Consider the following 25,376-nt stretch of genomic DNA (forward strand, 5'->3'; position numbering starts at 1 on the left):
TGGACTTCCGTGGTGGCTCAGTGGCAAAGAATCTGCCTGCCAATGCAGAAGACACAGGAGATATGAGTTTGATCTCTGGGTCAGGAAGATCCCCTGAAGGAGAAGATGGCAACGCACTCCAGTATTCTTGCCTGGGAAATCCCATGGACAGAAGAGACTTGTGGGCTATAGTCCATGGGGTCACAAAGAGTTGGACAAGACTGAGCATGCACGCATAAAGATGTATGTAACAGAAAGTTCCAAATAATAGTGGATTAATATAAATGTTTGTTTTCTTTCATGTAAAGGAAGTTCTCAGGTAAAGAGTACAGGAATGGTATAGAGGCTCCTCTCTGTTCCATTGTCACTAACACTTGCTCTCTATTCAAGTTTACCACATGGCACCAGGATTTTTGCTGGAGTTCTAGTCATCACATCTACAATCCCGGCAGTAGGAAGGAGGAAGGGGAAAAGGGCACTCCTTCCTGCTGACTCAGCTTTCTTTAAAGGAACTTCCTGACTAAAAGTTTATTAGTTTTGCTTATCCTTTCAAAGAAACAGGTTCTTGGGTTCAAATGTTGTTTGGGATTTTTCTTGTTTCCTGAGGTAAGCTTGTATCAGTATAAACTTCCCGCTTAGAACTGCTTTTGTTGAGTCCCATAAGTTTTGGATGAAAAAGCTTAGGAAACCAAAAACAAAAGGAAAAGACAACCTATGAAATGGGAGAAAATATTTGCAAATGATGCTACTGGCAAGGGAGTAATTTCTAAAATATGCAATCAGCTCATACAGCTTAATGTAAAAAAAAAAAATCAAAAAATGGGCAGAAGACATAAACAGACATTTCTCCAAAGAAGACATACAGATGGCCAACAGGCACATGATGCTCAATACTGCTAATTATTAGAGAATGCAAACCAAAACTACAATGAGGTATTACCTCACACCAGTCAGAATGTCCATCATTAAACAGTCTATAATTAATAACTGCTAGAGAAAGTATACAGAAAAAGGAACCCTACTACACCATTGGTGGGGGTGTAAATTGGTGCAACCACTTTAAAGAACTCTTCCTCAAAAAATGAGAGTTACCATATGACCGAGCAATTCTACTCCTGGGCACATATCCAGAAAAGACAATAATTCTAATTTGAAAGGTATCTGAACCTCGGCATTCATAGCAGCACTATTTACAGTAGCCAAGACATGGATGCAACCTAAGTGTTCATTGACAGTTAAATGGATAAAGAGGACGGGTGTATATATATGTCATGGAATGTTACTTGGTCATAAGAAAGAATGAAATAATGCCATTTGCAGCAACATGGATGGACCTAGAGATTATTATATTCAGTGAAATAAATCAGAAAAAGGAAGACAAATATCATATGACATCATTTATATGTGAAACCTAAAGGAAATGACACAAATGAACTTATTTACAAACCAGACATAGACTCATAGACATAGAAAGCAGGCTTATGGTTATCAAAGAGAAAAGGAGCTTGAGATTAACATATATACACTACTACACATAAAATAAGTAAGCAACTAGAACCTATTGTATAACATAGGGACCTATATTCAATGTCTTATAACAACCTATAATGGTCAAGAGTCTGAAAAAGAAGTTCTATGTGCGCTTGTGTGTGTATGTATAACTCAATCACTTTGCTGTACACTTGAAACTAACACACATTGTAAATCAACAATAATTTAAATTAAAAAAAATTAAATTAATGGAAAAAAAAAAAAGTAACTTTCTGGAAGCTCTCAGCCAATGATTTTTACTTACATCTCCTGGACCATTGCTAACAGTGAGACAGCCTGGAAAAGACCATCTTTAGGTTTGTACATTTGTGACTCCAAATAAAATTTGAGGTATGTTACCAGGGAATAAGGAGATGGCTGTTGAGTAGCAAATCAGCAGGCCCTGCTACTGAAGAAACCAGATAAAACACAGGTAAAAAAAGCCATAACACTTTCTGGGGGTTATTGGATGATCAGAGTACCAATGGGAATGTGTATGTAGAGATACTCCAAATGTGAGTATCTGTGGCCAGAGCAGGGATGGCCTGAGTACTCTTTGAGGGAAAGGCAGGCTGTAGATCTGTTGAAATGTCTCACGGGGTAGTTAAAATTCATTATGTTGGCAAATTTATCAAGATTCAGGGTTGATCTTCATTACTGTAGGGATTGAAACTTGATTTTTTTTTTAAAGTACACTGAAAGTAGATATGAGTCTTAAAGAGAAATTCAAATACCCTTAACTTAAAGGTAAAAAAAAATCATAGATGTAGGAAAGCAAAGTGTTTATTATTATTTTGCAATAAGAAATAACTGTCTTAGGGAGCAAAATGCTCACAGAAGTTTGCTTGGTGAGCATGGAATTAGAAAAAGACCAGATAAATCATCTGAATGCCTAGTGGAATTAGGCTAAAGACAGGATTGGCTTGCTGTGGGATCAGAAGGCAGGTGTAAGGACTCATCTCCCTGTCTTCCCTGTATCCCCAGACATCCTCCTCGCCTTCTGATTGGGATGTTCTTGAGAGATGTTCACTTTCAAGCTGATTACAGCCTATCTTGTAGACTTGTGAACCTCACTGTCTCTTCAGAGTGATTTGTGTATTTCCACTCTACCCCAGTATGTATGGAGTTTACAATTTTAATTCTGTTAAAATTTAACTCTCAGAGGGCAATTTAATTCTACTTACTTCTAAGTTCTCAGGAGATGCCTCAATAAAGCCCCATATGCTGCCTCTAATAGGCTATTACATAGACATTTACTGTTAAAGCCGGAAAATGAACATAACCCTCTTGTGGTGGAGGATAAAAGGTGATGAGGAGGGTATGTCAGTCTAGAGTTGACTGGTATGACTCAGTAAAAAGACTGAAACGGTTAACAGGAAGTCAACGTGTGAAAACCTGAAAACAGGGCTGAATCTTGACCACTATTCTAGGAACACAACTGTTGAGCCAGAATGACTTGGTACTCAAAGAACTCATAAGACAACGCCTGGGTAGCTTTCACGTGTGTCTCAGTGATCTTGTGGAACTGTAGGCTTTTTGAGAGATCTGAGTATATTGCCCTTGGACGGTCTGTTTTCTCCCTCATCACATGTGAGTCCTTTCCCAGATGGAGAGCTTTGTCAAAGAGGAAGAGGGGCCCGACGGACTGAGAGCAGCTCTCCTTTAATGAGATAACTTTCTGAAACAATCAAGCTCTGAAGTACTGTTCTTCTGATTATTTCAGGGTGAGCTGGAATTTATTTGTGCAAAAACTGTGAGAGAGACTAACTCTGCTCCCTAGTCCTATGTCAGTTTAATTGCTCACCTGCATTAATATTGATTATATTTGGACCTAATTGTTTTCGGTGCTGTCACTTTTTATTAAAACTGGATAGACATAAAATAAAGCATGATGCATTTTCCTGTGTCTGTGAGGAATGCAAATGTGTTCTGTCCATAGTCATGAAGAAAGGAGAAGGTGGGATAACTCAGAGTGGCAATACATTATATGTTCCCCTAAAACCCTTGAGCAGTTTACAAATTTTTAAATTTTAAACTAAAGTTAAGAATTAAAAAAATTTAAATAAGAGCAGTTTTAAAATATGCCTCTTTTTGACTCTCAACTTGTTTTTGAGGCCATAGACGGAATCAAATAAGCCCTCAAAGACAGAATTCCCCACACTAAAATGCCATATTCTTTTAGGCTATTTTGGGAAGGTTTTGGTATGTTTAATAAAATACTACTTCCCTGAAAGGATGAGGGATACTTTTCAATTGTGGGCTCCATCATCAGCTGCTGGTCAAAATAAACTGTTTATCTTCCAATTTCAGAGTCACCATACCTTCCATAGCTGTTGATAGAAACTTCCTCTCTGGCAATCTGATCTGGTTGGACTATTGGATGTGAACAGCATGGAGTCTAAAATCAAAACACAACTCTCAGATTTTTAGCAACAAATTATCAGGATACTCACCAACTGCAATCCGAGGAAATCTCAACAGTCCTTTTGTTATATTAAAGAGACTTACAACAATATGTTCCATGGATTTGAAATTTAGATGAGATCATTATTTTTTTAACAGTGAGTCCAGAGTTTCTATAAATCCCCCTTCTCTTTCTCTTATGAAATATAGTCTTGAATTTCTAGGTCATAATCAGTTTACTTTTAATGAATCAAAATGACACTAAAATATAATTTTTAAAGAATCTTTTTTTACTTTTTCTCAAAGTAGTTCTATAATTTTAATTAGATTGTTTTTTAAAACAGTGCTTCCATTTGTAAGTATTCATAGTCAAATAGTGCTGGTTAATGTTTCTAAAAGCCATAACAACAAACAAACAAGCATAAAAGAATCTATTTCTATATGAATGTAAGAAAACTCGATGACATCACATGGAAAAGAACATTATTTCTCTTCTGAAACCCAGATTAAATGTAAAGGCTGAGATGAATCCTTTGGCTGCTGACCATTGAAGGAGAAGCCTGAATTATGCTCCCATGCTCTGCTACCACCCAATCATAATAGAAATTGTTATCACCGTAATCACTGGACCACCACAATCAAGGACAGCTGAGACCCTCAAGTGCCCCTACTGAATTGCACTTCGCTCTTTAAGTGTCAATTCATATTGAAGGATTTGTAAAAAAAAAAAGAAAAAAAGCCATGAGACTTATTGTTCTTTTTTGTAAGATGTTATTAAGGATGTTCATTATCAGTGGCTTTTGGATTTGAGCATTTATTAGAATCAACTACATTGCTTTTAAATAATGCAGATTTCCAGGCCCACCTCAACCCTGTTCAATCTGAATCTCTAGGTAAGGAGCCAGAACAGTCTATATTCCAAAACATCTTCTCAGGTTATCCTGATGCCTTTGGGGGATTACGGAAGACAGTTCTGTTTCCAGCACCAGAGGCTCTACTTCTGGAAAAACAGTATTTTTATTTCTTGGATACTGTAATTCATATAACTGATTGTGTTGATCTCTTTGCATTGACTCATAAGGCCAAATATGGCTCCGTCTAGCAAAAGTGTAGGGAGGAAATTTTGATACTCTGAGTATTAACAACATTCCTATGTTCATCTTCTCTTTCTTACTCTCATTTCCTCCTTGTCTCAATTCGTTCACCAAATTTATTTTAATTAATTAGCTAGTTAATTGCATTTATTTACCTTTCGACCCTCCTCACTCATTTCACTTACTCCTCACCCTCCACCTCTGGCAACCACTAATCTGTTCTCTGTATTTATGATCTTTTTTTAAGATTCCACATATAAGAGAGGTCATTTAGTATTTGTATTTCTCTGTCTGACATGTCATTTAGCATAATGCTCTTAAGGTCCATCTATGTTTTTGAAAATGGCAAGATTTCATTACTTTTTATGGCTGGATGGCATCACTGACTCAATGGACGTGAGTCTGAGTGAACTCCGGGAGTTGGTGATGGACAGGGAGGCCTGGCGTGCTGTGATTCATGGGGTCACAAAGAGTTGGACACGACTGACCGACTGAACTGAACTGAACTGAATATTCCATTATGTGTGTATGTATGTATGTGTGTGTATAAACCACAATTCCTTTATTTATCACCCATCAATAGCTATTTAAGTTGTTTCCATATCTTGGCTATTGTAAATAGTTCTGCAATGAACATGTTGTTGTTTATTTGCTAAGTTGTGTCTGTCTCTTTGCAACCACATAGACTGGAATCCGCCAATCTATAGCATTTTCCAGGCAAGAATACTAGAATAGGTTGCCATTTCCTTCTCCAGGGGGTCTTCCTGATCTGAGTCTCCTGCATTGGCAGGCATATTCTTTACCTCTGCATCATGAGGGATGACTGCAATGAACATGGGGTGCATATATCTTTTTGAGGTAGTGTTTTAATTTTCTTCAAAGATTTGAAAGTGAAATTGATGGATCACATGGTATTTCTATTTTTTTCAGGGAAAATTGTTTACAATTTCACATTTTTTAAATTGCAGGTATTTTTATATGTTGCTTTAAATCCTGTTTGGAAGAGAATGTGATATAAAAATAATAAGCACTATTTAAATATTTGTATAAACCTTGATGATTTTTTTCTTCACTTGAGCTGGGATGTTTGAATTTAGTGTTTCTTCAGACATGACTTAGCAACTGAACAACACCAATAATTTTAAAAACACAGCTTTGAGAATGATACAGCAGAAATAACAACATAAACGTGGTTGAAGGTGATGCCACAACTGTCTTTTTAAATCATCTTTTTGCACTTTGTGGGGTTGTAGATTGAGTTGGGGGACATATCATTCTCTGTATCTTATTTCCATATAAGACAAATAGACACTTGTCTATTCTAAATTTTATTCAGAATAAAAGCAGCATAGAAGAAATACATCAGTGGTACATGTGAAAAAGAACTTGATTCCTCAACAAAATCAGTCCTAACAGGTCAGGAGTGGACCTTGACTGTGCTCCACTTTAACTACATTCAAGTACCTGTGCAGATAAGTTAGCCTGTAGAACACATTAATGAAACAAAAATGAAAACAAGCAGCTGATAGAGCCAAGAAAATCATCTGTAGTCTTAGTCTGCATGAGATGGGGCCAAGTTCCTTTTGATCCAAGCTTGGAATTTCCGGGTTAATAGGATGTAGATTCCAGGTTTCTTGGCATCACCACATTTGGGACCTCCAGAAACTAAGGCATGAAAGGCACCTTTGCAGACCAAGGGGCCCCCTGAGTCACCCTGGAAAGAAGAAAATGGGCAGATATTTGGCAAGAAGACGTTGAACTTTTTGGACCATCAACTGTTAATAACCATCAAATGATTATTAATCTGGGTCATTTTGTGTCCTGCAGAGTGCCTGCTACAGCCCCTGAGCTGTACAGGTTCTCTGTGTCTCTCTCTCCATCCAGAACAATGGTTCTGTCCATTTGTCTCTCTGCCTCTCTTTGTCCATGTCCCTGTCTCGAAGACTATGTATATGTATATGTATTTTAGCAGTCGCTGGGATTGTTGAGCTTTATTTATTAAGAAATGGGAGACAAGGAAGTTTGAAATAATCCACTGAAATAAAAGACATTTTTAAATTAAGAATTTCATTTTGGTGCTCATGGGTTTGAAATCAAGTTGCTATTGAGGCTGACAGAAAAAAGCAATGTATTAGAGTAAATGTCTTGGTGGTGAGCACTCTGCCTTGTCTATTATTTTTTTTCCCCCATTGTCATATGATTGAACATGGGGCTCTGCACATATCCAACACTTTGTAAATACTTGCCCAATGAACAGATTCTTGAGGACTCACTCTGACAACAAAACATGTAACAAAAGTTCTGTCAAGGAAAGTGACAAGGTAATAGAGAAGGAAGCCTAGCCTTTCAGATACGGAGCTGGGTTTTGAATCTAAAGAGCAGCCTTTGCCTCTGCTGCCATGCAGGTGGAAAACTGTAGTACTTTGTGCTTGGTTGGCCATGAAAATAGAGATTTGGGGGTGACAATCTTGGGGTATTACAGTCACACATGCTCTTTGAGATCATCAGATCCTCCCCTTAAAAATGCTTAATATAGTATGATGTGAATTTTTTTTTTTAAGTAATCCATCTGTGCTAGGTAGTCTTCGTCACCTGTTAACATAGTGGTGGTTTAGCCACTCAGCTGTGTCTGACTCTTTAAGACCCCATGGACTATAGCCCACCAGGTTTCTCTGTCCATGGGATTTCCCAGGCAAGAACACTGGAGTGGCTTGCCATTTCCTTCTTCAGGGGATCTTACCGACCCAGGGATTAAACCTGATCTGCATTGCAGAAGTATTCTTTACCTACTGAGCCACCAGGGAAGTTCTTTTTTTTTTTTTTTTTTAATGCCTCAAGAAACAAAGAATTTGAAAAACATGACTGTTTAGTCAGTTAGCAGTCAACATTATTTAAGAAATACAGAATATTGAATATACATTTGAGCTTTTTGCATTTGAATTTTATAAGACCTCTCTATTAATTAGTTTAGGGGCTTACCCTGTGGCTCAGCAGTAAAGAATTTGCCTGCAGCGCAGGATATACAGGAGACACGGGTTCGATCCTTGGGTCTGGAAGATCCCCTGGAGGAGGGCATGGTAACCCACTCCAGTATTCTTGCCATAGACAGAGGAGCCTGGTGGGCTACAGTCTATAGAGTGGCAAAGAGTAGGACACAACTGAAGCAACTGAGCGTGCAATGCAGATATTGATTAGTTTAAAGCCGGGGTGGGTCAGGGATTGAGAGATTATTTTCAGGTCACCACTTGTGACCTCAGGGTTGGTAGGTTTTCTAAGGAGGGTAGTACCCCTCAGAGGAAGCCTGTAAAAGTTACCAGATATAGTCCATGACCCTGCTTAACAAACATTAATGAGTGCTAACTGTGTGTTTCACAAGTTCTATGGCTTATTTGGAGTGGCAGATGAGAAAGCACAGTGAAGGCTGTGCAGGATGGGAGAGCACCTTTTCGGAGTTGTGATGCTGTGTTCGCCACGCCTCTCCTCCTCGCTGCGAGTGTGCAGATAGAGCTTGACTGTAGCTCAGCACCCTGAAATGCCTGTTTGAGTGAGGGATTCTTACCTGACAGGAATCCTTCTGGCCTCTGGCATCTCCTGCACATAGCATGGTTCTAGTTACAACAGGGTTGTGGTTGTAATAATCTCGGCTGTTGCACGTTTTCCGACTTATGACAGTGACAGTCACTTCTCGCAGGGTATCAGAAAGGCTTAAGCCTTCTGGGTCAGTGGCTCCCCAGCCAACAACCTGGCATTTTGTTCCAGCTTTAATATCATTTTTAGCTCTTGGGTGGAGCAGTTGGACATGTTTGTTGAGTATTGCGGCCGTGTGAAGCTGACAGATTGAAAAGAGAATAAACGATCGTTTGTCCCCAGTAGTATTTTGTGATTAGTCCGAGCGATGTATGTGTGGTCCCTCTGTTCTCTGAGGGCGTCCTTTTTCTTGAATCTACTTTGGTGGTAGCCCGCAGCTGCATTTGTGGTTGTTGCTTTTCTGAACACACTCTTCATTCCCTTTAGAGCTCAGTGATGCTCAGGGAGGAAGCTTACATAGAGCAGGAATTTTGCCCAGTCTCAAGCCAACTGGCCTTTGCTCTGCATTGGATGATTTTCTGTGGAATAACATCCATAGGTCATGACTTTGAGGGCTGGGCTCTTTCCTGCTGGATAGGACCCTTGAGTATGGTCTAGACTGGATTTGGACTGGACTTAGTATGGTCTAGACTAAGTTGTAACTCACTTCTGTGTCCCTGAAGTCACTTGCTTGGCTCTGTTGTATAAGTGACTTGTACTTTTCACTTGCTAATGAGAAAAGCATTGGGAGAAAAAGCTTGCAGTGTGGATCCTTGTGCCTGTTGGGATGTTCTCCTCCCACGAATGTGAACATCAGAGCTGTTTTTCCTTGTATAAACATAGCCCAGGCGTGTTTATGATACATTCTTTTTTCTTTCAAGGCATTAAATGGAGTACAATGAACCCTAATAGAATATGTCACAATACATCACCTTGAACAGAGGGAGAACGCTAACAAAATGCTTTGTTAGATGATTTAACAACTGAACTATAAGGTATGTTGGAGAAATTGAAGGAACACAATGCTACATACCTTAACCAGCATAATATCATTTGATTTAGGGGCTAATGCAAATCCTGGGAATCGTATGAATTTTTTAATCTCAAATCTTTGCTTGGAGGCCTCATTCTTTGAGAGAGAGTGTGCTCCTAAAACCACTTTGGAAGACTGGCTTTTGGCAAACCTAAAAAAAGTGAAAAGAATAGACACACAGAATGATTCCCCAATCTTCCAGTGGGAAGTAGAAATGGTGGAGAAGCCACATACATACAGGAATAAGGACCAACTTCAAGGTACCCTGTGCAGGATTAGCTGGAGTGACAGAGGTCATGGGCCCAATAACGAAAGGATGAAAACAAGGGCCAAATCCATCCAAGTCCAATTCCCCAGCTAGCGCTGTACTGTGGGGGGAAAGAAGGAGAATCCTAAGTGACCGAATACAAGTTTATTCACCTTCCAAATATTAAATATTTTAATAACTAAAAGGAAAAGACTCAACTCTGGGCTTCCCTGGTGGCTCAGCAGTAAAGAATCTGCCTCCAATGCAGATTCGATTCCTTGGTGGGGAAGATCTCCTGGAGAAGGAAATGGCAACCCACTCCAGTATTCTTGCCTGGAGAATCCCATGGACGGAGAAGCCTGATGGGCTACAGTCCATGGGGTTGCAAAGAGTTGGACATGACTTAGTGACTAAACAACAACAAAGTCAACTCTACACTTGCTAATCTGGTATGTCTAAATCTTATCTCAGGGCAATAGGGAGAATTAAGATCCATTCTCATATGTTCTGTCTACTCAATTAGAAAGATGATTCAGACAAGAAAGGAAAACTTTCCTCTAGGTGAAAAATCATCTGAAATTAAGGTACTTTAGAGTTAGTAGCCATAGATAATTCCATGGTGGAGATTTAGAGGATAAAACTGGTGAGTCAGATGATGGAAACAATACTTTGTTTTTTTTTTAAATCCCTGCTGCTGCTGCTGCTAAGTCGCTTCAGTCATGTCCAACTCTGTGCGACCCCATAGACGGAAGCCCACCAGGCTCCCCTGTCCCTGGTATTCTCCAGGCAAGAACACTGGAGTGGGTTGCCATTTCCTTCTCCAATGCGTGAAAGTGAAAAGTGAAAGTGAAGTCACTCAGTCGTGTCTGACTCTTAGCGACCCCATGGACTGCAGCCCCCCAGGCTCCTCCACCCATGGGATTTTCCAGGCAAGAGTACTGGAGTGGGGTGCCATTGCCTTCTCCAGTCATATACAATTATAGTATGCCAATGTTTCAAAAGTTGATCTGATTTATTGTATGTTGAGTAAAATTATATTCACATCATTATGAAAACAGAAAATTATTTTTGAGCTTTCAACAACACCTTGGAGCTGTTTCCAGACTTCCCTGGTGGCTCAGATGGTAAAGAGTCTGCTTGCAATGCAGGATACCTGGGTTTGATCTCTGGGTTGGGAAGATACCCTGGAGAAGGAAATGGCAATCCACTTCAGTATTCTTGCCTGGGAAATCCCATGGACAGAGGAGCCTGGCAGCCTACAATCCATGGGGTTGCAAAGAGTCAGACGTGACTGGAGTGACTAACACTTTCACTGCACTTTGGAACCACTTGCATTCTACAAAAATGTCCCATTTTTATGCGTGTTCTCAGGAAACACCCATCTTCGAATCCTTTTTTGGAACAAGGAAGGTAATAAAAAAGAATTATATTTATTTGCATGTAACTATTTCATTGTCATATGGAAAAGGGTCATAAATTACAATAAAAACACACATATATGCTGTGCTGTGTTGTGCTTAGTTGCTCAGTCATGTCCGACTCTTTGCAATCCCATGAACTGTAGCCTGCCATGGGGATTCTCCAGGCAAGAATACTGGTGTGGGTTGCCATGCTCTCTTCCAGGGAATCTTGCCAACTCAGGAATTGAACCCAGATCTTCTGCATTGCAGGCAGATTATTTATCAGCTGAGCTACCAGGGAAGCCCAAAACACATATATATAGATGAATAAAGATGAGCAAAAATTAAAAAGAACACAGAAACATACAGAAAAAGGAAGAAAAGTTTGTTTCAGGTTTGGAGAACCAGAGCATGACTGTGCTTAAATGCGTTTGTGTATGGTAGGGCTCTGACTGCTGGGAATTAACACTTTGGGGTTTCTACCAAAAGACTTTATTTTGGTTTATTTTGGGAATTTCAGCTCTATTTGTTGAAAAATTCGCCTGTTGCAAAATCAGGATGGGGATTAAATTTCTCAAAAGATGTGGATTGGATTTCCTAGGATTGATTCAAACTCAAATTCAGTGTACCTGCTAAATCCAAAGCTGTGGAGGGGAAGGATAATATAAAATCCCTGGGGCTACTGATAAAATAGAAAAGACAGGTATGTACATAAATAACTAACATGGAAAGGCAGGGTGATATGAATGTGGGATGTGGAAGATGAATTCTGACTAGGGGAAGGGTGCAGAGAAAGTGTCTGGTTTTCCTTCATCTTTTATCAATGTCCTTGATCCGTTAATGACTTTGTTTTGTTTACTTTTTGTCTCCACTGGGACATGTGAATACCAAAAACAACCCAAGCAGACCACAAATGTTTTTTGAATTTTCCATTGCTAGATACAGTTCAACTGTAATCTGTACTACAAAGGTCAATATTTTCTGCCCACAGGATACCTGGAATTACCTGAGTCCCAGAATCCCACCTCCTTAGCTAAATTCAGGTTTGAATTCCCATGGAGGAGAAGCAACAACACCAGCGTCTCATTTGCACAGCACAGTGTCTCCCTATGGGTGGTTCAAAGACCAGCTTCAGAATCATCTGGAGGTGTTTGGCTGCATGGCAACTTTATAAGCCTCACGCCAAGTCCCTTCAAGCCTCTTACTTCCTCTGCCAGTCTGCCTTGGCACTGAGCAGTGTTTCTGCCTAGACCCATTCCTCTGGGTGTGATAGTGAATGTAGGTTTCCTAATTTTTTGAGGTCTTTTGCATAAAAGAGGAGGGAACGACCAGGCTGTCAGAGACGGGCTATTACGGTTTATTCCATCAACATGACTGGATCATGAAATTTGTTCCTGAGTGATTGCCATGGAAGATACAGATACACAGATATTAATATAATGTTGTTCAGTTGCTAAGTCATGTCCAACTCTGCAACCTCATGGACTGAAGCACACCAGGCTCCTCTGTCCTCCACTGTCTCCTGGAGTTTGCTCAGATTCATGTCCAATATAACATTATAACATTAGACAACATTTATTAAATTATTTTAGTGTGTCAGGTTTTGTGCTAAGCATTTTACATATTTTCCCTCATTTAAACCTCACCATAGCCCAGTGAGGGAGGAATGATGATCATCCCCATTTTGCAGATGAGGAAATTGACGATCAGATACATTAACAAACTTGAGAAAGTCCCACTGATACTAAGCGGAGGCTCCAGGATGCAGAGAAAGTAGGATTAAAGCTCTATTAGTTTGAACCCAACGTCTGAATTTGTAACCATTCTACTATGGGAGCCTTGAGAGATTTGCAATGGAATGAGGGCATGTGGAAGGGGTGGAGGTGGGGTTCTATCTATGATATTTGCTGGCTAAGTAGGTGACATGGCTTCCCTTGTGGATCAGCTGGTAAAGAATCCACCCACAATGTGGGAGCCTGGGTTTGATCTCTAGGTTGGGGAGATCCCCTGGAGAAGGGAAAGGCTACCCACTCCAGTATTCTGGCCTGGAGAATTCCATGGACTATAGTGGGGTCCATGGGGTTGCAAAGAGTCGGAGTGACTTTCACTAAGCAGGTGACATGATGGGGCAAGTGTTCAGTGGGAGAAGGCATTGGAAGAGACTCAGGAAGACAGTAGACAAGACTTGGTTAGAGTTTTGCTTCTGATAAATTGAAATGCTGAAAATAAGATTATATAAGACACCTTTTTCTTTTTGCCAGTTTCCTTTTATAATCAGCATGGCACCTAACAAAGGGGCCTAAGTGAAGAACTTAGTGTGGATGGGTAGTGAGAAGAGAACACCCCAGATTTGGCCTCCTTCATCATTTTGCTGAGAGAAGGGTCTAGTGTTACTAAGCTATTCCCACAGGATACTTGGGAGTACATTTGTGGGAAGCCACCATTGAACTATTTCATAAATATTTTGGATTTCATAAAGTTTAATATTTTTCCAAGCACCAATATGCCTACATTTTTACACCCAAGTGTCCTGTAGAGGAAATATGAGCCACATATTCTGGAGTTCTTTTAAACTCCAGCCATTTAAAACAATATTTAGCAATGTTGTTTTGTTTTTTCCTTTAATTCCAAGATTCTTTTTTCCCCATTTTTCAATTTGTGAATGTATTTCTACTGAATCAAGCTCATTTGCCAAAATTTAGAATTCAACTTAATAATACTATTTATCTTTGGGTAGTTGGCTATCCACTCCAGTATTCTTGCATAGAAAATTCCATGGACAGAGAAGACTGGTGGGCTACAGTTCATGGGATCGCAAAGAGTCGAACATGACTGAATGACTAACACTCTCACTTTTCTCCTTTGGGTAGCCCTTTACGGCTTACAAAGGATGTCACATAATGTGCTTTTAGCTTAGGAAAAACCAAAAAACCCTTCTTCTCCAATTTATTTCCCTTTTTTCTATCCAGCATTTGTTCAGCATTTATAATAAATCAAGCTCCATGTCTGGGGACGGTATAATTCATTTGAATGTGTAACCACAAGCATATCTGAAGTGTGTGTATTTGAAATTGAATGAACATTTATCGATGGTCACCCTTTGCCTAACTGGTACCCAGGGGACAAATGCCCTAGAAAGGACAGAGTGATGTGGACACAAGTGTTATTTCTGTGACAGAGAGAACCCCGCTTAAATGAAGTAGCCATGTTAAGTCAGAAATTAGTGGCTTGCTATTTAGAAATAATACAGAAGTTCATACAGTTTTCAGGCTTCAAAATTTCTTGTTTGTCTTCAAATAGTCTCATTAAAATGGGGGCCACCAAACAAAATCCCCAGTATATGAAAGCAAGGTCAATTCTGTTGTTTCATTTAGGTATATAACTGATGCCTAGAGAGTAAATGCTTATGGCTAAGAGGTTCTTAAGTGTAGTGCTGTCATGTTTGTAAGGAAAGGTGAAGGCTTATCTATTCTTGTTTTTTAGCTTATTCAGGCAAGAATGATAAAGAAGAAACATACAAACAAAAAACAACTCCCCCAAACCAAAACAAGCAAATAAAGCAACAAACACCAAAGTAGTTTTCTATTGCTTTTCCTTTGGTGATGTTTGCAGCATCCCAAGAAGGGTTTTGGATATTTTTAGCTGAAGTAAGAAGACTCTGGACAGTCCCTTGGACTGCAAGGAGATCAAACCAGTCAATTCTACAGGAAATGAACCCTGAATATTCACTGGAGGGACGGACGCTGAAGCTGAAGCTCCCAATACTTTGGCCACCTGATGCGAAGACCTGACTCATTGGAAAGACCCTGATGCTGGGGAAGTTTGAGGGCAAGAGGAGAAAGGGGCAGTGGAGGATGTGATGATTAGACAGCATCACTGACTCAATGGATATGAATTTGAGCAAACTCTGAAGCACAGAGAAGCCTGGCGTGCTGCATTCCATGGGGTTGCAAAGAGTGGGACACGACTTAGCTACCGAATGACAGCAAGAGAATCCTAGAGTGAGAGCTTATAGTCTGTCTCTACAAATACTTTCATTTTAGGTATCCCAGAAAAGTACTCATCTCCTCTTTTTCTGTGTAAATCATCTAGACTTTTTCTTTTTTTTCATCTATGGAGAAGGCAATGGCACCCCACTCCAGTACTCTTGCCTGGAAAATCCCATGGACGGAGGAGCCTGGAAGGCTGCAGTCCATGGGGTCGCTGAGAGTTGGACACAACTGAGCGACTTCCCTTTCACTTTTCACTTTCACGCATTGGAGAAGGAAATGGCAACCCACTCCAGTGTTCTTGCCTGGAGAATCCCAGGGACGGGGGAGCATCCCAGGGACGGGGGAGCCTGGTGGGCTTCCGTCTATGGGGTCGCACAGAGTCGGACATGACTGAAGTGACTTAGCAGCAGCAGGGAAATTGTTGCCCCTTATAGCTGTGATTCCTAAACTGTGAACTCAGGCCTCTGGGGTAGGCATTGAGCAGGGGAGTTAAGGTAAGGGTCTAAAAGTCTATAAGCAAAGCCAATCTATTGCAGCTTATCTGTTAAGTATTTTAAAATATTTAAATAGATAGTATTTAATCCTCAAAACCCCATGAAGCAGTTATGTACTACAGTTATTATAACCCATTTTTAAAATAGGGTGCAAAGTCAGGATGTCTAATTTCCCCTAACAAGGTCAGGAACATTGCTGCTTCAGTTATAACTGTTGCTGTGTTCCTTGGCATTACATGAAGGATTTGAATTTGTCTATTAGGTTGTCTAGATCTCCCAGAAAGGTAGAACTTTGGGCAGAATCAAGGATGTGTGAGACGGTAAAATCGGCTCCACCAATTGGTCAGTTATCACAGAAGCTAAGGGTAAATCGAGGTGGTGCTAGTGGTAAAGAACCCTCCTGCCAATGCAGGAGATGTAAGAGGTGCAGGTTTGATCCCTGGGTCAGGAAGATCCCCTGGAGGAGGAAATGCCAACCCACTCCGGTATTCTTGCCTGGAGAATCCCATGGTCAGAGAAGCCTGGCGGGCTACAGTCCATGGGATCACAAAGAGTTGGACGCGACTGAAGTGACTTAGCACGCACAAGGGTAGATCGAATTTTCTCCCGGGAGAGGCCAGCTTCTTTTCTAGGCAACTTGAGGGGACACAGCGAGTAATACTCACCGCAAGTGGCAGTGGGCTGCTGTGAGCACCCACTGAGGATGGATCAGCACTCCCCCACAGATGTGGTCGCCGCCATACTGCAGGGACGCCATAAACGGCCTGGAGTGAGGGGATACTTCTCTCCCGCCAATAATCTCCATGTTGAAACCTGCCAAAGAAAACCAAGAGTTAATGGAAGAGATCTAAGTGGATTATTTCTCTTAATTCTTTTGACAGTCATTATGTCATTTTCTAAGATTAAAAAAAAAAATCTTCAGTCACCTAATAGTGATTATAATTTTACTGATGAACAATTGCATGCTACATTATAGTTTATTGGGATCTACATGGATATAAACATTATTTTCATTTATAATGTGATAACACAATCACTAGAAACTCATTGAATGCTGACAGGTGGTAGGTATAGGAGATACTTACACTCTGGAGTCATATAAGTCCCGGCTAGTAGGAAACATAGAAAAAAAGAAGAAAACTTAGTCATGTTAGTAGCTTAGATTTAAGAAGCCCAGATGAAATAGTCTGACTGTATTGGCAAAGGAAGAAGAGTCTGAAGGTTGAATTTTGATTTTGCAAATTTAGCCTTCTCACCACAAGCGTTTTGGTGGTGAAAAGTTTTTCACACCTAAGATTAAAGGTATGTAGTTTGGGGAGTTTCAGAATTATGCTTTTAGGACTTTTTGAAACAAGGTATGTGTGCCATAAAGAACTCATTTCCAGAGTTAACCATTTTCAGTATCTGTATAAGTACTCATGTTATAAATGTTGAGAGAATAAAAATTATCCAAACCATAAGAACTCAATGAAGTTGCAGACAGAGTTCAAAGATGTTCATTGCTCTAAAGTAATACTTACTATTTTTCCTGGCAGAAAATGGTGCCTATCATATTTAGTTTCTATTTTTCATTTGGACGTAGATTTATTACATAGAGAGACATGGAACCTTGCACAGATCATGGTTGCCTTACAATAAGTCTTAGCTAAAGCCTGAATATCATCCAGAGAAACCCATATGTTTTGTAGCAAGCTTATTCCTAGACATGCCATTTTCTCTAAATGTGACCAAATTTGGTTAAATTTTAGTTACATTTTTGGGAGATTTCATAATGTTATTAAAGGGGAACTTTGGCAACATATTTTTAAATTCTGAGTCTCTATTTTACTCATTTTTAATTGAAAATGACCATGTGTTTATCCAGGGTCTTAATAATAATATCTTTTCAAAATCATGGACTGCACTTTGTCACTCTCCCCAGGAACAGATGAAATGCATTGCCAGCCTTTATATAGTACTTTCTCCTTTACTACAAAAGATATTAGCCTTAAGCTTCTATGAGATTCTGTCTGTGCTGGGTGCTGATCACTAGGGCAGATGTTATTAAATGAATAGAGACAGACCAATCAGGCACCGCACAAGATCCCAAGCACGTTCTAAAAACACTGACCAAAATTAACCTTTAATTAACAGATCTTATTTTCTTTCTTCTGAAATATTTGCATCCTATCTTTTATTTTTTTTACAAAAATAAATTGAAATCCAGAGCTATTATTCTTGTCAGAGTGCAAAAGACTCCTACTGAATTGTTTTCTAGCAAGACAGTAGGAATAATACTAATAATTATTATGCTTGCATATTCTACATTAAATTTAACAAATGTCTTAAATCTTCCTAAAATTCTCTTTACATGATCATTTATATGTTTTCATGTCTTATGTCTGTGTGGAACGTAGGACAAACTATTATATCTGTGTTACAATTATAGAAATTGACTCAGAGAGGTTAAGTAATTTGCCTGAAGTTACACAGCATACACGCTGGGTCAAATCAATTGCCTGATCTAAAATAAGTTGTATGTTAATAAATATACCACCAGAGCACAAAATATGAGAAATATCCTGTTTGTACTTTATCAGGATGCAGCAACAGTAAAGCTCTCCTGCATAGTAAATAAGAAGAATGAACAAACCCAATACAGAGTGGTGACTTCCTGTCTCATAGACCTGGTGAGAAAAGGAGAAGCCAGATTAAGAAAAGCCACGAACTTAATAAAGGAAACAGCCATAAGTTCCTGTTACTTTTGAAGTCATCTTTGTCACTGTTGGTGTGCCTCGATGGAGCCCTCATTTTTTTGCCACTTTTGGAAGCTGTGGAGTGGACATGATGATGCCAGCTCCTCAACTCTATCACGATGATGTTGGGAACTTAAGCAAAATCATGTGTGACACGTGGAAGTGATTTAACTATGAGGAAGAAATGAATTGTGCAAAAGGCAAAGCTTTATTCCTTCATTTCTGGTGGAGCAGGGCATGGTTAAAACATCTCTCAGCTGCTTATTTTCTGTGTAGCAAGGACTAGCATCACATACATTTTTACAAATTGGTAGGCATTTTCAACTCAGTTCCCAGGGAAGTCGCTGATATTAGTCTTGCTTTGTTGATAAAGACTTGATGGAAAGTACCAAGCTAGCAGGTGGCAGAGTTTGTTCTTAAACCCTTAGGTGCTGGCTCCAGGCTGCATGTGGCTTTCAACCTGACCACATGCCTGCTGGGCTTTGAGAAGTTCTGTGGCTTAGATGCTCTAAGAGGCAAGCTGGCTGTGCAAAGGGAAAAAAGGATTTAGCTGTATACACTGCAATTAGACATGGTGAGGTTTAATTTAATTGGGAGGACAGTCTCATAACTCTTGTAGCTGACCAGGAAAATTCTGAGAATCATGTCAGTTTATAGTCAAGAGTTACTTGGTTTGTGGGTCAGTGGGATCATTTATTATACCATTCAGGATCTTGGATTTGAGAACACTGGGCTGTGTAACATGATGAGCTCTGAGATCTAATTTATTTCTGGGTGTTGGTTTTTGTTCTGTTGAGTCTGCTACGGGGAGAGCCGTGTTTGCTTTGGATGGATTTTGCAGCAGCTGTGCTGGGCTGAGCAAGTGCGAGGCAGTGCTTTGTGCTGGACTCGCTCACGGGTCGGCGGCCTTGAGCTTCTTCGCTGTGTTGTGTTCAGCTGTCCTTATTAGCTGCTTTTGGGGATGCTGATTTTGAGCTTGGGGTTTTTGTTTTCCTCCATCCCTCTTCTCTCTTGACCCTTCTATGTTTTGAGAGACTCATATAGAACAGCTGTCTAGAAACTCCAAAGGCCACATGTTGTTCTCCTCAATGGGCTTTTATCACTTCATTAGCCACTCCCTCTAAAGCTTTGTCGCTCAAAGCATGGCCCTCAAACCTGTGCTGGTCTGTGACCTGTTTAGTATCCATCCCAGGCAAGAGGAAGGCAGAAGTTGAGAGTCAGAGTTTAGAAGTTGTTACAGCCATTTATCATGACTATACTAATTTATTTTATTTCATGAAATGCAATATAATATCTGTCCAATCTAATCATAAGCTAGGGCATGCATTTTATATGCCTTTTAAAATTTTAATTTTTCTACGTATTTCTCTTGTATAGTCCACAATGAATTGAAATGAAAACCAAACAAATCATCAAACAAAATTCCAAAACACACCTGGTCTTCCCCCTGGGTAGTTTGAATACTGCTCTGTAGACACAACTGCAAAGCAAGTCTCTTTCAAGCCCTCCCCATCTCTTCCCTTTTGGCCTCCTTCAAAAAGTTTTCCAACACCAAGGTTTCCAAGACTCCCATGGCTATCCAATTTTCCCCTGCCCCAGGCATTCAAGATCACTATTTGGCAGAATTCTACTGGGTCCTTCCTTTATGACCATCACCCCTGGGCCTTGGTTTCTGTCCAGTAATGATTTAGCTAGTCTGATAAATGCATCTGCTAACAATTATGATGAAACTATGGCAGTTTTGAAAATTGCAGTAGGGAGGGCTCTTGGGGTGCTGTATGATGACATTATATCCGAAGGTCCCAAGAAGATAAATCCTACTTCAGATTACAGCCGTTCCTCCCACGAGATTCTTTAAAATGGATGAACTTGAGAGTAATTGCAAAAGAGAACAAAGTATCCCTTGATTTAGACCTGGAGCCGTGGTCTTAATCTCAATGCAGAGAAACTGGGTAAGCTGGGTTGGAGCGTATGGAGCCCTTTTTCCTAAGCTACTTCATTTGAAATACTTTAGAGAACGGCTCTATTCCCTCCCCTTGGTGGAATGATGGTGGTGATGAAAGTAGGCTAGAAGTAAATTTGTATTATATTTCTCCGCCTTAATCTTTAGTCAGAATATGTCACATACTAATTATCTTCCTTTGTTAAATATGTTTCCTAGTCACCATTGAGTTAAGGAACATAATAGTCCTTTAACTTCTTTCTCATTTACTCTTCTCCAAATCAACTCTGAAATAACAGAGGTGGATAGGAAGTACAGTGGGTGAGTACAGGATCTTGGCATAAGAAATAACCACATGAAAACAGCTTGAGAATTTGGCAAATGGGGATTTCCCAGTGCACCTGGAGCTGACTGCCTGGTCAGACACTGTCCTTATCTCAATCTTTTCTCCAGGCCTTAAGCTGTCCTTTTGTGATACCTCTTTTTTTCCTTTTCTTCTTCAGGGTGGCTTTTGATGTTCATTTTCACTGAGTTGAAAATCCTGTGATGTCACTGGACCTGAGGCAGATCATTCACACTGTCTGCAAAGTTTGTCCTAAAAGATTTTCACACGTGAAAGTTTTCAACAGGGAGGACTGCCAAAGAAAGGTTTGCAGCCCTGATCTCTCTTCCAGCAACAGACCTGTAGGAACACTGGTCTTGAACAAAGGAAGGGAGGGCTTGGATGACCCTGGTGAAGCTTTAGGGAGAAAATGGGTCAATATGTAGTCAAATAAAGATGTCAGGAAAAGAACTCGATGACAGAGACCAGAAGAAATGTGAAAGCAGGAAGGGAAAGGAAGGAAATAAACAACTATTGTAGAGGAAAGAAGGAAGCAGTCAATGGGGGAAAGGAAGCCTTACAATGAAACACTTCCATTTATATTTGAACATCTCAGATGCTGTGATATGAGATGCGAACATCTCATATTTTTATAATAGAAACAGATCTGTTAAAATGAGTACTCTTATCATATCGAAAGCAATTCAGTTATTTAAACAAATCATAAAGTAAAGTCAAAGCAAGTAACATAGTAAGTATTTTAGTGGAGATGATCAGATTCATTAATAAGGGATTCATTCATTAATACAATAAATGCTGTGGCCAAGCTGAAACTCAATAAATCAATTGATTCCATATTCCTTAATTTTTCACTGACAATGAATTCAAGTAGAAACTCACACAGTTGTGTGTTAAAAATACTTTTTCCAAAGATGAATGATTAACCAAACAACACACACACACACACACACACACACATCTAGCACATCCCTCCTGCCCCACAACCACTGATACTTAAATACCTATCCTATTCTTTATCACAAATAAATTCCAGGTGAATCAGAGACTTTTCTGTGAAAAAAATGAAATTATTATGAGCATTAGTGAAATTATAAGTTAAAAATAAGACTTGAGAGAGGAAAGCATAAAATAAATCACCAATACACTAGAGTCTGTAAAATACTTTGGTAAAGCAAAAACCACCACAGGCAATATCCAAAGGCATATGACAAAACATTTCCCCAAAAGATGGTATCTTTACTATATGAAGAGCTCTTACAGATCCATCAAAGAAGATAAGAGTAATAATGAATGAACTTGATGATGGATAAATCAGTGTAAGTATAAAAAAAATAATGCTTTAGTTACATTTCCTCACTAACAACCTAGCGTATAAATAATATTTAAAAAAATCTTGGTGATTACAGAATAAAAATAAAGCACATTTCATGTTTTTGCAAGTCAATAAGTTTGATGTACTAATGGCAAAACTATAGCCAGTACTGATAAAAAGACCACGAAGCTGAGAAGATATAAATCAGCAAAAGCATAATCTACTAAAACTAAATTCTCATTGTTGGCTGACAAGTCAGTGGATGGGTTTTAACAACAATGTAATGACTGTGCCCCTTCTTTTAATCTTGAACTTTGTCAATCCTCTTTCCTTCGAATGAACAACTTCCTTTGTTTAGCTCTCCTTTTCTCTAAAGTCCAAAACACATGCTTCCTATTCTCATCAGAATTTCTAATCACTGGCCTTCTTGTAATTTAGCCACATCTACTAGCTTTCTTTTGGACATGTCTGATCTCTTTCCAGTCTGAACAAGATAGTCATGTTAACAAGGCCCACCTATTGTGTATTCCCTGGCAGTCCAGTGGTAGGGCCTTTCACGGATCACAGCCTTGTCATGGCAAAGGGGTTTTCATACAATTGTGCTCATTTTACATGCTAGTAAGGTTATGTTCAAAATCCTTTAAGCTTTAAGGGTTCAGCAGTATGTGAACCGAGAACTTCCAGATCTACAAGCTGGGTTTAGAAAAGCACAGGAACCAGAGACCAAATTGCCAACATTCGTTGGATCATAGAGAAAGCAAGGGAGTTCCAGAAAAACATCTATTTCTGCTTTCTTGACTATGCCAAAGCCTTTGACTGTGTGGATCACAACAAACTGTGGAAAATTCTCCAAGAGATGGGAATACCAGACCACCTTACCTGAGAAACCTATATGCAGGTCAAGAAGCAACAGTTAGAACTGGACATGGAACAACCAACTGGTTCAAAATTGTGAAAAGATTACATCAAGGCTGTGTATTGTCACTCTGCTTATTTAACATGTGAAATACCAGGCTGGATGAATCATAAGCTAGAGTCAAGATTGCCAGGAGAAATATCAACAACCTCAGATATGCAGATGATACCACTCTAAGGACAGAAAGTGAAGAACTAAGGAGCCTTTCTTTGAGGGTGAAAGAAGAGAGTAGAAAGGCTGGCTTAAAACCCAACATTCAAAAAACTGAGATCATGGCATTAGTTCTTATCACTTCATGGCAAACAGAAGGGGGAAAAGTGGAAAAACTGACAGATTTTATTTTCTTGGGCTCCAAAATCACTGTGCACGGTGGCTGCAGCCGTGAAATTAAAAGACACTTGCTCTTAAAAAAAAAAAGCTATGACAAACCTAGACAGTGTTTTAAAAAACAGAGACATCACTTTGCTGACAAAGGTCTTTATAGTCATTGTCTTCAGTTGCTCAGTTGCCTCAGAGGCCTTTGAGGCCCCATTGACTGTTGCCCTCCAGGCTCTTCCACCCTTGGAGCTGGTGGGCTAGCCCACTAGGGTCCTGTGATTTTGTGCAGCAGAACTCTTTAAGTAGACTCTGAGCAAGCAAACATGAAGTTAGATGTAGGGTTGGGTAGTTCCACAGTAGAAGGTTAAGGACGTATGACACCTGCAGTTGATAGATGAACTGTGTTTTGTTTGTTTTTGGTTGCACCCCGTAGCATGTGGGATTTTAGTTCCCGGACCAGGGATTGAACCCATGACCCCGTGCAGAAGAAGCATAGAGTCCTAAAAACTGGTTGCTATTGTTCAGTTGCTAAGTCCTGTCCGACTCTTTGCAACCCCATGGACTGCAGCACACTTGGCTCCTCTGTCCTCCACTATCTCTTGGAGTTTGCTCAAATACATGTCCACTGAGGTGGTGATGGTATTACCCTTCTCATCCTCTGCCACCCCCTTCTCCTTTTGCCTTCAATCTTTCCCAGCATCAGGGTCTTTTCCAATGAATCAGCTCTTTGCATTGACTGGTTTGATTTTCCTTGCAGTCCAAGGGACTCACAATGATAAAATTAAAATTACATAAAATGGAGTCTAAATTAAGATTTTCATTGTTTTGTTGCTGTTCAGTGGCTCATTGTCTTCATCAACAAAATTATAACATTGGGAAGCTTCTTTTTCTTTTCTCTTATATTCAAGATAGCAACCATATTTCATTGTAAGTGATTTGATGCCAATAGTTGAATCAGTCTGTCTTTTAATTTAGTATTTCCTCCAGACATTCTTTGAACATGTGTCAACAGGAAAGAACATGTTTCAAAGTTCTCTTCTGCCCATTTCTCCCTTAATAAACAAAATGAAGTTTGAAAATATGTCTTTTTAGTTCTGTTTATGCTTTATAAAATTTGACAAAACCCAGAATTATCCAAACTGGCCAAGATCACATTCTGAAGCAGGTAAAATTGACCACGGGGAGCCTTTCATTTCCACTCTCAGAATTCCTACTTCTCTTAACAGTCTTTATCTGCAAAGATTTATTGTCAGCAAATATCCACAAATACCTGATAGCTCAAGAATATTTTAAGATGTTGCTACTTTATAGTATATTCTCATTTTCTTTAATGTTTCTTAAATTAAAAAAAAATCTCTAAATATTCAGAGGAAGCATCTCTAATGATGAGCTATAGGGGTGGTAGAGAATATTCCTTGTCACATCACATAGGCATTGCCTACTCTAGGAATGACTTTTTGTTGCTATGTTTTGCATATTGTTGGGTAATTGAGAAGCTGGGCATTCCTGAACTGCTGCTGCCAGGGGGATGTTTAAAACTGTCACACTACAGGTGCTGGGGCGTATGTGTCTCTGCCTAGTGTATTTGATTAGGTTGTGTGGGAGGTGGACAGAGAAATATTTTAAACTTTGGACTTTAATCAGAGAGTGATTTACTCGCTTAAATACCCCTATGAAGGAGCAAAGAACACAAAAAGGGCAAGGACTGCAGGAACAGTGTGGACTTCCAGTTTACAGATTGCAGCAACACACACACAGATACAGACACAGACACACACAGAAGCCATTTCCAGGTACTGTGGACTAATGGTATAGGAAGCTGGGCAGTGGGGTAGCCTGCTATTAGGGAAGAAGGTCCTTCTCTGAGTGATGCTTTCCTTGTGTCATTAACTGCTGTAGGAATAAAGTCTCATGGTATTAGACATCTCAAAAATGTGACAGGATCCAACCCAGCAAGTTGCAGCCCCAGGACTGCATGCAAGGAGACAGACTCAAATCAAAGCCAAGGCTGCTTGTTGTGGGATCTAAATCAAAGGGCAAGGTGTTCCAGATGATACATGCTAAGTTGCTT

At 39.7% G+C, this 25,376-nt stretch overlaps 1 protein-coding gene across 1 annotated transcript; it reads right to left on the reverse strand.

Moving 5' to 3' along the window:
- Positions 1 to 6,321: 6,321 nt before the first annotated feature.
- Positions 6,322 to 16,974, reverse strand: GZMK (granzyme K). The gene is made up of 5 exons (XM_006074166.4): positions 16,825 to 16,974; positions 16,405 to 16,552; positions 9,607 to 9,757; positions 8,566 to 8,835; positions 6,322 to 6,720 (listed from the first exon to the last, which is right to left on the reverse strand). The coding sequence occupies exons 1-5, from the start codon at positions 16,886 to 16,888 to the stop codon at positions 6,559 to 6,561; spliced, it is 795 nt and encodes a 264-aa protein (XP_006074228.2). The 5' UTR covers positions 16,889 to 16,974; the 3' UTR covers positions 6,322 to 6,558.
- Positions 16,975 to 25,376: the final 8,402 nt, after the last annotated feature.

The sequence above is a fragment of the Bubalus bubalis genome, chromosome 19 (assembly GCF_019923935.1).
Source record: "Bubalus bubalis isolate 160015118507 breed Murrah chromosome 19, NDDB_SH_1, whole genome shotgun sequence".
Lineage (NCBI taxonomy): Eukaryota > Metazoa > Chordata > Mammalia > Artiodactyla > Bovidae > Bubalus > Bubalus bubalis.

Bases quoted from the DNA above. Each gene is read 5' to 3' on its own strand.
- GZMK (XM_006074166.4), bottom strand. From the start codon at position 16,888: ATGACTAAGTTTTCTTCTTTTTTTCTATGTTTCCTACTAGCCGGGACT. The intron at 16,553-16,824 runs GTAAGTATCTCC...TTTCTTTGGCAG, and splicing joins GACTTATATGACTCCAGAGT to GTTTCAACATGGAGATTATT. The intron at 6,721-8,565 runs GTAAGAATCCCT...TCTTCTTTCCAG, and splicing joins GCCAGAAGGATTCCTGTCAG to GGTGACTCAGGGGGCCCCTT.